This window comes from Scyliorhinus torazame, chromosome 2 (genome assembly GCF_047496885.1).
Source record: "Scyliorhinus torazame isolate Kashiwa2021f chromosome 2, sScyTor2.1, whole genome shotgun sequence".
Lineage (NCBI taxonomy): Eukaryota > Metazoa > Chordata > Chondrichthyes > Carcharhiniformes > Scyliorhinidae > Scyliorhinus > Scyliorhinus torazame.
In genome coordinates, this window is record NC_092708.1 from 123,136,749 (window position 1) to 123,151,178 (window position 14,430).

Genomic DNA, 14,430 nt, shown 5'->3' on the forward strand with positions numbered 1-14,430 from the left:
TGTAGTTTCCAGAGGATGGGTTTCTGACATTTATAAGGAACTTATGGGATCAGAAGAGATGCAGACTGAGGAGCTGAAGGGGGGAAATAGAGGAGGGCCTTTGGGCGGACGCGTTGAGTAGAGTCAACACAACCGCAACTTGTGCCAGACTCCGCCTGATTCAATTCAAGGTCGTTCACCGGGCTCACATGACAGTGGCCCGGATGAGCAGATTCTTTGGGGTGGATAGGTGCGCAAAATGTACGGGAGGACTAGCGAACCATGTCCACATGTTCTGGGCATGTCCAAAGCAGAGGGGATTTTGGCAGGGGTTTACTGACGTCATGTCCAAGGTATTAAAAACAAAGGTGGCATTGAGTCCAGAGGTGGCGATTTTTGGGGTGTCGCAGGATCCAGGAATCCACGAGGAGCAAGAGGCAGACGTTCTGGCCTTTGCTTCCCTGGTTGCCCGGAGGCAGATATTACTAGAATGGAGGGACTCAAAGCCACCCAAGTCGGAGACCTGGCTATCGGACATGGCTAGCTTTCTCTCTAGAGAAAATTAAGTTCGCCTTGAGAGGGTCACTGTTAGGGTTCGCCCGGAGGTGGCAACCATTCATCGACTTCTTCGCGGAGAATTAATCGTCAGCAAGGGTTAGGTTAGCGTAGATTAGGTTAGTGAAGATTAGGGGGTTAATTAATGGTGGGACCTGTTGGAGAGGGAGGTGGCATTTGCACTATGTTTATATTTTCATGTATTGTTTATATTGCTGCTGTTACAATGCCAAAAAATACCTCAATAAAACGTTTAAAATAAAACATTTGGATGGTTTCCTGCTCAAACCGAGCTTTGAATGCATTTTCATCAGGGAGGGGTGCACTGCTGTCGAAGATTCTACTTGGCTTTGCTTTGTAGTCCTCTGGCATCCCTGATGACTTTGCGGAGGACGTACCTGGATTTCTTGAATAGGTCAGGGTCGCTGGTCTTGGAATGCCTCAACCTGGCCTTCAGTAGGGACTCAATCTCCCGATTAAGCAATGGTGTCTGGTTGGGGAACTTACGTACTACCTTCTTTGGCACACAGTCTTCTACACACATGCTGATAAAGTCTGTGACGGTGGTGGCATACTCGTTTAGGTTGGTCACTCAGTCAGTCTACTGGCTCCAAGCAGTCATGGAGGAGCTCTTCTGTTGCGTCAGACCAGCACTACATGCTGCACAGGGGGTCAGAAGAGGATTTGAAGAGGAAGCCATTCATGACCTTACTCGAAGTTGTTTGTCGCTGGGGGAGAGCTTAAAAGGGGGGGAAAAAAAAACATTCTGTTGATGCTCTGTGTTTGGAATAAAATATCTTTTTTTTTTTTTAAAAAGGCAAATGGTCTGTTGGTCTTCATAGTGAGAGGATTAGAGTACAGGAGCAGGGATGTCTTCCTGCAATTATACAGGATGAAATGAGGCCACACCTGGAATCTTGTGTGCAGTTTGTCTCCTTATCTGAGGAAGGATGTTCTTGCTTTAGAGAGAGTGCAGCTAAGGTTTACCAGACTGATGCCTGGGATAGCAGGACTGACATAGCAGGAGAGATTGAGTCAGTCAGTTAGGATTGTCCTCACTGGAGTTCAGAAGAATTGGGGGGGGGGGGGGGGGTCGAATTCGGGTCCCTCATTGCCGTGAGGCAGCAGTGCTAACCACTGCACCACCTGGAAAGTCAAAACTTAAAACATTACCCCAAACTGGTTTCATATGTGGTTCGCTGGTTTTTCCCTTCACGTTCTTTGGAGTAAAACATGGTAGCATTAAAACAAGAGGAACGCTCTCTGGAGTTCTGGTATATTCCAGATCAAACTAAAAATTCAGTAGGCTTAACTAATTCAACAAATTAGTGATGCCAATCACTTTAGAATGGCATATATACATACTAATTATTTCTAATACTTGTTCCGTTTTGCTTTAATTTTATTTTTTCATTCTTCTCCCCTATTGTTTTTACATTAGTAATCAATTAACAATGTCATGGAACACCAAAAATGATACCAAATCTTGCCACAGATATTTTACTCGTGATTTAGTTTCAGAAACATACATTAATAATGCATACATCTCTTATGGCAGGATAACATTACGAACCAGAAAACCAAGCTCTATAGTTCTCCAAAACATACCATGACAGTATATAGTAGTGTTTGTGCATCTGAATCACAAACATGGACAAGAAGTTTCACCAAAAATAAACTAAAAAGGATTGGTGCTCAGGATGATTCAACAGACAAGGGAAGTAAACTTAAAATAAAAGGTCTAATTTTAGCTATTTGCAAATTACCTATTGGAACTATTTTTTAAAGTTATATTCCTCCTCCCCCCCCCCCGCCCTTAATTGGATGAGACAAATGAGGTGCCAAACTAGTTACTGCAAGAGTGTAATTATATACTTCCCTGTTGACTAATGAAAATTTAAATAAGGTTGGCAATTTATTGGTAGTATAATCTTATTTTATTAGCATTTTAATTTATATTTGTACATTTTGAAGGAACATGTAAGACTAGACACAATTACCACATGGCAATGTATATATTTTTATTGAATTTTAAAATCAAGTTTCATCATTGTTTTAAAATACCACATTAACTGTTTTGGGAGGGGAGGGAAGAGGTAGGGAGAGTATGATCTATATTAGCTCTAAAATGAAAAGAAAACTGCTCAAACAACCTATTTAAAACATTTAACAAAAAGTAAAAAAAAAATGCAATAGGTCACTACAAAACTGTACTATCCATTATATATTTTCACATGTAACATACACCTTTTTACCCCAACTGTTGGCACTTGCACATATAACAAATCTTAGTTTGAGGCCCACTTTTCCAATGCAAGTTCACACACCCTATGTGAGGGGAAAAATGACTGCAATCAAGGAACTATACTTCAACTGCAAATATCACTGCGGGGAAACCTCAAGTCTTGAGTCCTATGTTGATATACAACACACAATGTATGCTTTTTGGAGTTAGAGATAGATAATCAATTCACTTTTACTAAAAAGAGTAACTGGATTAAAAATAGAAACAATGATCAACTGATTAATGGTATAAACATTTCTTTCTATATTTGTGTCTTTATGCACTTTACCATTGGAATAATGCGACATCAAGTGACACTGAATCCTTCATAGTAGTGGTTCCTCAGTAACTAGAACCAAAAAATGTGAAACCACAATTCATTTCAGTTGGTTCAAAGCTGGTTTATACAGTTATCTGAATGTTTATTCTGCACATCTGATTTTATTACAAAAAAGGACACGGCAGTTAAAAATAAATTTAAATGGGGTGCAAACCACAAAGTGATGCACTACTCAAAGGAAAACGGCCACAGGATATCCCTAGTATATTCTGGAGAGAAGTGCAACTGTGTTATTTAATGGTACTGCATGTCTGGAGGCAATAATGGTCACCTTGGGTTTGAGAAGAAAAATGAAAGTCAAAAGGTAGCATCTTTATCCCTATTTCTATGGTGCTGAAATTATGATAGAGATTAAATAGTTATGCATTACCTCTGTAGCCTTAACAAATACGCAACAAATAGTTAAGGTAAAAACTTGTATAGAAAATTACAAAGGGTAGATGCATAAGAATCTGCAATGTGTCAAAGAAGTTTTATGCAATAGTTAACTTTGAAACTTCAAGGTAAATTACAATCAACGCATTCAGTCATTTGGCAGATGACCGTGAACATTTAGCAAAAAAAAATGGCTTTTAATAAATTGAAAAAATAGATTAAGACTTCAGATCCCATTTTTACAATATTCCTCTTTTATAAAGAGCTTAATGATACACAGAAATGCATACTTTGACATTTAAATGGCAAACAGCTAGTTTACTAATCAGCTTATAGAATGCAGACTATCAGTGACCCTTTTACGGTTGAAATATGCTTACTTGTATCAGAAAATGTAATGCATTGAATTAGAAAACGGCTATGAAATTTAATAGAAAACAGATTTATCACAATAAATTGTGTTCAAGATGTACATACTTTCCCATTCTGAACTTGGATCATCCCCAAATCTTAATTTTCAAGATTTCGCCATCAGTCTTGCATAGCTATTTCCGTATTTAAAATCTATCATGAGTGCTATTTTTGAAGAATTGCTACATGTGGTGAGTATCTGCAAAATGTACATGCAACATTGCCAGTCTTCAATAGATATATGAATACTGTATTACAAATACATAGAAAATAAGGCATTTTAGTGACATTTGTCACTTTTCCATAATACATGAATTTTTAACCACACTGATAAAAAGACTGCTCAAGAAAAAGCTCAAAATTTACTAGCCTTTTTTACTCCATTATAAAATCACTAACACATTGTTTTTTTTCCTCTATTAAACTGCATTTTTCAGTCCAGACAGTCATCTTCACCAATAGTGACTAACTGTATATCAGTATGTAACATTTCTTCAGTATTTGCACCATCAGAATGGTCAGTTCCAATCCCTTCCATATGGCCTTGCTGAATGCTTGCTATTACAGGGGACATAATAGTTCCTCCTGAAGGAAGGATACCAACATCAGAGGCAGATGTCACTTCCATTGATGATATAGCTGCACTGTTGTGGCTGGAAAGGTTGGCCCTCTTGTTCTGATGTGTTTTGATGTGCTTTGAAAGGTGGTCACTTCTTATAAAGCGCTTGGAGCATTCTGGACAGACAAATTTTTTCTCACCTGGGGGGTGGGGTATAAATTTAAACTTTCAAAGATTTCTCAAGAAATACTTGTATTAACATAGCACCTCTTACAACCTCAGTAATTTTAAAAAGTCCTTTCAATAAAATGGTTATTTATAATAATAATCTTTATTACTGCAATTAAGTTACTGTGAAAATCTGGTTGCCACACTCCAGCGCCTTTTTGGGTACACCGAAGAAGAATTCAGATTGCCCAATTCACCTAACAAGCACGTCTTTCGGGACTTGTCGGAGGAAACCAGAGGACCCGGAGGAAACCCACGCAGACACGGACAACTTGCAGACTCAGCACAGAGTTACCCGAGCCGGGAATCAAACCCGGGTCCCAGGTGCTGTGAAGCAACAGTGTTAACCACTGCCGCCATTTACACAAGATCTACAGATTTTGCATGTGCAAACAATATACAAGTTAATTTGTGAAATCCCTTGGCAGATTGGTGCTCTTATTTTTAACACATTAAGAAACTAAACATTATTCTAAACAAAAGCATTACCTCAACATATTAAAATCTTACATCTACATGTAGTTCCTATCAACTGCTTCCAATAAATTCCTATGCCTGCATGATACCTTCGACTCATGGTGACATTGCAGTGCCAGTTATGTCTTCCAGATTCTCAGTCTACTGCAGAGAAATTCATGTTTCAAGTAACTCATTCCTTTTGCTGTCTAGTTATAAATATAAAAGTAAACTTAATAGGCACAGAATGAAAGACTTTAAAATGCAACCAAGATACACCCATATGCTGCAGACCAATTATTCACCAGCCTCTAGCCCTTTTTCATCCAGATTACACTTGGCCTTGTCTCAGTGTGAAAAATAGGAAAATGGGCCATCTGCCACCTTTCCCCACTGTTGGCAAACTGGCATGGCAGCAGAAAAATATCAGGCGCACCATCCAATGCCTTCCCACACCATTTTGTTAGCCTTTCCATCTTTGAGCCGATCCCCAAAGGCACTCAAATTCTGGACAATACTCCAATTCTGAGTTGCGCAGATGAAACAATGGAACAAATGAAATGGGAAAATGGCTTTTAAGTAAAATTTCTGGTTAAGTGGGAAGAATGTCAAATCATATAGCTGCCCTAGCAAGAGCTTGTATTTCACTAACAGTTCAAAATTGTCCTCAACTCAAGTTAAAACAAGCATGAAATACAGAAATTGTAACAAAATCTAAAACAGATTTGAACAGTTTGCATAAAATAAGATCCTGACCACCTTAACGCAGTGGTTTTCAGAGTTGTCACGTGAAGACCCCTGCAGATAATTATACTTCCTGGGCTTATTGTCCAAGCTTCTCAAAGACAGTAACAGCTACTCTGAGGAAAAGATGGTCATTATTGCAGAAAACATTTTAAATCAGTATATAGCAACAGAAATAAAACAGTTACATTGAAATTTGGAAAATCTCAAATTACTTCATAGCTCTCTCCCCATCCTACACTATTGCAGCATTTGACTCAATGAAAACACCATCCTCCTCCAATGCATTATCTAACTTGGTGAGACTACCTTCACTTATTTTCCCACTCCATGCGGTCAGCTTGGGAGTCTCCCAGTGCGATCCTGCACCCCACATTAACATACTGCCTCTTGGCCATAAATCCGATGCACATGGGCACAAATTCAACTCAATTACTCCTCAATGCATGGACACTGCTTTTTGCCATTGAACCTCGCAGCACATCTGGGCCATTGAACCTCGCAGCACCATCCCCATATGTTCCCAGACAAGGATTGCACGGCGATTTCCCGGGAAGTTCAAACTCCCGATGGACAATTGCTCGGTGTTGGGAACCATCAAAATGCAATTTCAATTTCAAACTTCGGATGCTTCTGACCGTCTTACAGCAATAGTTAGCCAGAAAAATAATTTAAACCATTTCTGGGTCACTATTGTTACCCTTACCCGACGCCACACAGGACCCTCAACTACTCCCCTGACCCCCAAGGGGCCACAACTACCCCCAGAGGCCTCATCCAAACTCCACAGGACCCCTCAGACTACCCCCACTGCCCCAGGACACCCACACCAGCCCCCCAAACCTCCTACCAGTTTGCGCAAGCCCCCCCTCCCCCTCAATGCCTCCATGCACCCCAATTCCCCACCCCACCGACCCTCACTCCTCAATCCTATCCATTTACCATACAAACCCACCTTCTCCCTGGCTTGAAAGGGGCTGGAACTTTAAACATACCCGATTTACAGCAGCTAGTGCCATTCAGAAAGGGTGTGGCTTCCTTGCGTCCGACTGTGCAGACCTTGACTGAAGGCTTCAAGAGCGCATTGCCTTATACAGTTCTCCCTGCCCTGATTAGAAGGCGGACTAGCAATTTGACTCAGATTGTCACTCCATGCATGAGTCATGATTTTCTCCACCCAAGCAATAGCAACACCACAGACATATTAATTTTTATTTTTTTTTAATTTAGAGTACCCAATTCTTTTTTTTCCCAATTCAGGAGCAATTTAGAGTAGCTTTTGGGTTGTGGGGGTGAGACCCACGCAGACACAGGGAGAATGTGCAAACTCCGCACAGTGACCTGGGATCGAACCAGGTCCTCAGCACGTGAGGCAGCAGTGCTAACCACTGTGCCACCTTCTACATCATATTAATCTTATGGCCCTTCCAGAATCCGGTATCCTTCCTGGAAACAGGCTCAGTTTATACCTGACTTTATGAAAACTTTCTTCAAAATGACCCCAAACGATTTTAGACACCATATCCTCTTTATAAAGATAGCATACCCTATTTTTGTGCTATCTTAGCCCACTGTTGCTAAAATCTTTGCCTTTCAGCTCCAGACTCAACACTCCTGGTCAGCCTCTAAATTTTAGCTCACCAAAACTCTACTCCCCATTTCCTATCCTCTCACCTATCAGCCCTGTTCTCACTGAGGATCGACATCTCATAACCATCTCTATGCTGCAACAAGCTACTCCAATCAAACATTTTCTGGCTCCAGTCTCGAGTAGTCCCCCTTTGTTTGCAATCAGATCCATCCCATCAGCTAACTTGCTCCAACCTCTGGAATCTCCCACCCCTACCCCCTTTCAGCAGTCCTTCTCTTTTTATTCCCTTCTCCCACATGCTTATCCAGATTCCCCATAAATGTATCAGTTATTCACCTTAACTACTCCGTTTAGCAGTGAGCTCCATATTCTTCCTGCTTTTTGGGTAAAGTATCTCCCAAATTTCCCACTTGATTTATTAATGACTATCTTTTCCTTATAACTAGTTTTATTTACCCAACAAACAAACACATCATCACTACATCGATCTTACCAAACCGTTTTGCTAGTTCCCATTTCAATCTAGACTTTCCAAGAATCCAGCCTTTCCTGAAGTCTATTTTCAGCACTGGTATCATGCTTGTGAATCTGTTTTGCACCTTCTTCACTGCTTCTATACATCCTTTTTCAATATGGGAGGTCAGAACTTTGTACAGTATCCCAATTGTTAAAAGTAATTGTTTAAACTTTCGAATGGAGAAAATCACAAGATAGGGCTAACCAAATTAAAAGATCACTACAGAAAGTTGTTATTTTGTGTTGCAATCTCTAATAATGTAAGCCCAAAGGTTCCAATTGGGGTATCTAGGATAGAAAAGGGAAAATTCTTGAACTGACCAAGATCGGCAATTATCAGGATGTCAACTGAAACTTTCCTTAGTTCAAGTTTAGTATTTGGCCCAAATTAAAAAGAGATCTCTCCTTCTAGACTGCCCCTGCTCAATATTAGGATATCCAAGAGCCAGTTTTCATGGTTAGTTAGGAGTCACCAACATATATTTGTGCTCTCCATTTATGCCTTCTGAAATAGTCACATTCAGGTGAAACAGAAAATATATCTGAACGTTTATTTATGCAGAAAAGGATTTTGCTAGCATCTGATAATAAAACCCACCAAAGTATTTAGCTATCCATGGCAGCAAATTGGTCTATCTCTGCAATCCCAGTGCGGAAAAATTGTTGACAACCCACAAGTGCACTTTCCAAAGAGCAAGTTGTGCGACAGCCACATAGGTGATTACACGGTCTATTGTAGTTTAAAACTACAGCAGTGTGCCAGAGGATCACACCCTCATAAACGCACAGATCTGTCATGTACAGGGAGGTGGAAATGTTCAACAGCTAATCTCACTACCCATATATCTATTGTGCATCAGTCCTGATCCTACCGTTGGTGAGGCCGCATCTGGAGTAGTGTGTTCAGTTTTGGTCTCCTTACCTGAGAAAGGACATATTGGCACTGGAGGGAGTGCAGAGGAGATTCACTAGGTTGATCCCAGAGTTGAGGGGATTAGATTATGACGAGAGGTTGAGTAGACTGGGACTGTACTCATTGGAGTTGAGAAGGATGCGGGGGGATCTTATTGAGACATATAAAATTATGAAGGGAATAGATAGGATAGATGCGGGCAGGTTGTTTCCACTGGTCGGGGAAAGCAGAACTAGGGGGCACAGCCTCAAAATAAGGGGAGGTAGATTTAGGACGGAGCGTAGGAGGAACTTCTTCACCCAAAGGGTTGTGAATCTCTGGAATTCCTTGCCCAGTGAAGCAGTTGAGGCTCCTTCTTTAAACGTTTTTAAGAAAAAGATAGATGCCTTTCTAAAGAATAAAGGGATTCGGGGATATGGTGTATGGGCCGGAGGGTGGAGCTGAGTCCACAAAGATCAGCCATGATCTCATTAAATGGCGGAGCAGGCTTGAGGGGCCAGATGGCCTACTCCTGTTCCTAGTTCTTATGTTCTTTATGTACTCCCATTGTACGTTAGTGCCTTGCCAGGTTGGGAGCAGAGCTCTGCAGTGCCCATAGCTGAACAGGCTCAGCTGAAGTAGTTTCAAACTGGCAAGCACAAATCTTGTTGCTGTCGTGAAACTGTAAATATCCTTTCAATGGGGTACGTGACCCTTCTTATTAATAATAATAATAATCTTTATTGGTACAAGTAGGCTTACATTAACACTGCAATGAAGTTACTGTGAAAAGCCTAGTCACCACATTCCGGCGCCTATTCGGGTACACTGAGGGGGAATTCAGAATGTCCAATTCACCTAACAGCACGTCTTTTGGGACTTGTGGGAGGAAACCGGACCTGGAGGAAACCCGTGCAGACAATGGGAGAAGGTGCAGACTCCACACAGACAGTGACCCAAGCCAGGAATCGAACCTGGGACCCTGGAGCTGTGAAGAAACAGTGCTACCCACTGTGCTACTATGTAAGTAACAATTAAATTCCTCGTGGACTATGAACTGACCCAAAGTCAGAAATCCTTCTACTGAGCATGCAAAATAATACGAATAAGAAAATAATTGTAGCAGTTGTTGTAGCTGTGCTTCTTGCAACTAATCGTGAAGTCTAGCTCTTGGGACTATATTTAGCTCAATAACTCAGATCTCATGAAGTTCTGATTGATTAGGAATCGATTGAGGAGCAGCAATTTACGTTAAGATAATGTGTGAAATCTACTATACTATAGTTTCAAAAAGGTGAATGAAATTAACCTGTATGTGTTTTCCTGTGTCGCTGCAGTTCATCGCTGCGAGTGAACCTTTTCCCACAGAAAATCCAGTTACAGACAAACGGCCGTTCTCCTGTGTGCCAGCGAAGATGAGCTCGAAGATGGGATGTTTTTCCATAGGTCTTTCCACAACCGGGGAAGTGGCAAATATGCTGTTTTTTCTTGCCTAAATTATTGGAGGATCTGAAGAAAAACAAATTCAAATATCGTAAGCACTTTTTTTTTTTCCCTCTGAATCCTGAAAATGTTTCATACATTTTCAAAATTTTCTATAGAATTAACTGCACCAACTGAAAATATTAACCGAGTACTTCCTTCCAAACAACAGTTTTATACACTATTGTACTTACAACTACGAAGAATTGCAAAATTATACTTGGCAATTACCTTCAATTTATATACATGCAGAACCTGAAAATAATGAGCAATTTTTTGTCTATCTCTAAAAAATTTACTTAATTGGTAAATGAAGCTCAGGCTTTCACTTGAATTTCCTCCGTGTCCTAGGTGGGACAAACGGCCGCAATAATGTTCCTCCATCGGCTTCTGGCTTGTGCCCCGCCCCATGTAAGCACCATCTCTTCCAGTTCAGTCACAATCCTACACTATGTTTTTGGCCTGTCCCATTTACGCTTCCCAGCTGGTGTCCATCTTAGAGCAACCTTTGGTATTTGTTCTTGGGACATCCTTGGCATGTGGCAGAGCTTCTTATCCAGCGCTTCTTGATCTCAAGGACAATGCTGTGGCAATCAGTCTTCTCGTACAAACCTTCATTGGACATTTTATTTGGCCAACAGATCTTATATAGATAACTGTTATTTACACAGCCCTTAAATGTCTCAAGAGGAAAAATAAATGCTGAGCCACAGGAGATGATGCTGAGCCAAAGGAGGAGAGGTGAAGAGATATAAGACCATAAGACATAGGAGCGGAAGTAAGGCCATTCGGCCCATCGAGTCCACTCCACCATTTAATCATGGCTGATTTCAACTCCATTTACCCGCTCTCTCTCCATAGCCCTTAATTCCTTTAGAAATCAAGAATTTATCAACTTCTGTCTTAAAGACACTCAACGTCCCGGCCTCCACCGCCCTCTGTGGCAATGAATTCCACAGACCCACCACTCTATGGCTGAAGAAATTTCTCCTCATCTCTGTTCTAAAATGACTCCCTTTTATTCTAAGGCTGTGCCCCCGGGTCCTAGTCTCCCCTGCTAATGGAAACAACTTCCCTACATCCACCCTATCTAAGCCATTCATTATCTTGTAAGTTTCTATTAGATCTCCCCTCAACCTCCTAAACTCCAATGAATATAATCCCAGGATCCCATGACCATAGGTTTGGCTAAAGAGGGGTGTTTTAAGGCATATCTTGAGGGGCAGCTGGAAAGTAAAGTGGGACCGAGGCGGGGAAATATAGACATAGATGCCACTGTCAAAACTAAGAAAGCATCATGGGAGTGTAGTGATCGAAAACGTTAAAGAATGTAGCCACCTGAGTTGGCCAAGTCCCGATTTAAAATTGCGAACGGCAAAGGCAGACGGGAAATTCAGCCAACACAGGCAGAAACCAGCAGGTGCAAGTTTGCTGTGTATTTAACGCTGCAAAGGCCCAGAAAGCATCGATACTAGCAGCCATCTACATAATAACGTAGCAACCATCTACATACTAATAAGCAATTCCCGGGAACAATAGCAACATTTGGGACAAACAAAACTAAGCTAGACTCCCCGGCGCTAGCAGGGGCCAACACAAAAGAGGTTAACGGACACCTCAAGACCGCCCATCGATCAGGGAACCGCTCCAGTATTGGAGAAATCGAACCAAGCGATTGGAACAAAGTCCAATCACCTAGAACCAGGTACAGGGTCCGCCCCGAAAGGCGGGAAGCCCCTGGGGACTATAAAGTTAAGCCCCCAAGTTCAAATCGTCGCTTCTTCTTGACCGGGTCACCCAGCAACACGAACCAACATTGACCGTGACCGGTCCAACGGCCGCCGAGAGATCGTAAGTCTTAAGTCAACGCTCGCTACGAGATAGGCGCTCCTAGCTATCAATCCGTACCAAGTTCGAATCCCGCAGACTCAGAACCCAAACGAAAGGCCATTTGTTCCCCATACCTGGTGGGCCAGTCCGAAGTTAAGTACAGGCCTGTTAGTCGTAGAAGTAGCTTAGACGTAGAATTTGTGCATGTGTAGCGATTACGGTGTATAATAAATGTGCTTTGAATTAAATCTTACTAAATCGGTGTATTGAGTTATTGGTCATTACTCGAACTTGAACTTCGTGGCGGTATCATAAAGATACTTGGCGACTCGAGAGCAAAGGTTATAAAACAGAGCCAAGTGAACCAACCAAAAGTTAGCAACAAGAGACACAGCAGCAAGGGCGGCACGTGACACAGTGGTTAGCATTGCTGCCTACGACGCCGAGGACCCGGGTTCGAATCCCGGCTCTGGGTCACTGTCCGTGTGGAGTTTGCATATTATCCCCGTGTTTGCGTGGGTTTCACCCCCACAACCCAAAGATGTGCAGGGTAGGTGGATTGGTCACGCTAAATTGCCCCTTATTGGGGAAAATAATAATAATTGGGTACTCTAAATTTATTTTTAAACAGAGACACAACAGCAAAACGATGGAGGAATTTAACAGATAGGAGAATTTAAAATTTAATTTGAGATGAAGGAGAACTGGTAACACGCAGTCAGTGAGAAGCAGGGTAGAAATAGGAAAAATAGGGCATTAACAGGAAATGGGTGAGCTGAATAGTGAAAATCAGGCAAGCACCGTCATCGGGTATGCAACGATGCCAAAGATGTGGAAGTAGGTGGTCATTGTGATAAAGGGTTGAAAACGCGACTCGAGGTTGGATAGTTTTTTTTTATTTTATGGGATGTGGGTAGCACTGGTCAAGTCAGCATTTACTGCCCATCCCTAATTGTCCTTCAGAAGGTGGTGAGGAGTTCCATTCTTGAAGTCCACGTAATATACCACAGTACTGATAAAGAGGGTGTTCGAGATTTTGAGCCAGCTACAGTGAAGTGAGGCTGTGAAGTCTAGTTCAGCCCAAAATAGTGAATAGAGTTTGTTGTGGCTCAATATATTAGAAGAGTTTATGATTTGTGTTTGACGATATTTAGCTGCGGGAAATTACAACTCGTTGAGAATGCAAAAGGACGAGCATCAGGCCAACAGAACAAACAACCTGAGAAAGGCTAGTTGACCTTGTGTTAGCAAATGAATCCAGCAGAGGAGAAACATCAAAGGGGAGGACAGTGCAAGCGTGGGAAGGGAAGTTCTCAATTTTCAACATGATTGTGTAAATAGAATCTTATAAAATGGAGATCAATGATCAAAGAAACTCAAAACTTTAGGAACTTCTGAAAGCCTAGTTTACATGAAAAATGGCCTGAAAGAGATTAACTCAATTCAACTAATTGGTTTACATTTATGAATTACAGTAGTCTTACCTGAAAATGCAACGGTTTATATTTCTAATATCCATAATTAATTTTAAAAAGTCTTGGCTGGCAAAGTTGAATCTTAAATTCACAATGACCTGAACTAGTAACTGAAATACACCATTCCTATACTTCTTAGCCCACCATCTCCTGATGAAATGGGATAAGGATTTCCCTCTCCCTCCTCCTAGCAGGGGTCACTGGAAAGCGATCAGAACGGAGACCCTATCTCCGCAAATCCTGAAACAGAAGCCAAATGTAATACGTCCACTAAATTATTTAATTCAGCAGACCCTATAGATGATCAATCATGCATAAAATCCTTTTGTATTTGACTTTAAAGTTAAGACCCGACTTAAAACATTTAATATAGAATCAGAACACTCTCAGACTAAAAATGAAGTGTTATTTTATCTCTGATGGTTTGATTATTTCAATTTGTTGGGGTTTTTTTTTTTTTTTTTTTTTTTGAGTAAAGTAACGATGACAGTGCAAAACACCTCTTCTTAGGCAGTCCCTTGGGATTAAAGTTTGGTTTCCACTCTGATTCAATATGTCCAACGAGCCCAATGCACAATCTGCAGACTGCCATGTGGGGCAGGTGGTGCTTGCTGGCTCCCGCTGACACTTCGACTTCACCTCTGCATGTTCCGAAGTCTCTTGATATGTTCAATAACTTCTCAAATGAGCTTTCTCCATTTTGATCAGTCAAA

General features: G+C 41.4%; 1 protein-coding gene across 2 annotated transcripts in view; it reads right to left on the reverse strand.

Moving 5' to 3' along the window:
- Positions 1 to 2,018: 2,018 nt before the first annotated feature.
- The window catches only part of LOC140391609 (transcription factor Sp3-like), a 68,094-nt gene continuing 55,682 nt past the window's right edge, over positions 2,019 to 14,430 (reverse strand). For both annotated transcript variants that reach the window (XM_072476280.1, XM_072476271.1), the window contains 2 exons: positions 10,240 to 10,439; positions 2,019 to 4,703 (listed from right to left, as the gene is read on the reverse strand). In XM_072476280.1, the coding sequence (XP_072332381.1) occupies positions 4,378 to 4,703; positions 10,240 to 10,439 (526 nt within the window). In that variant the 3' untranslated portion in view covers positions 2,019 to 4,377. The remainder of the gene's footprint in view (positions 4,704 to 10,239; positions 10,440 to 14,430) is intronic.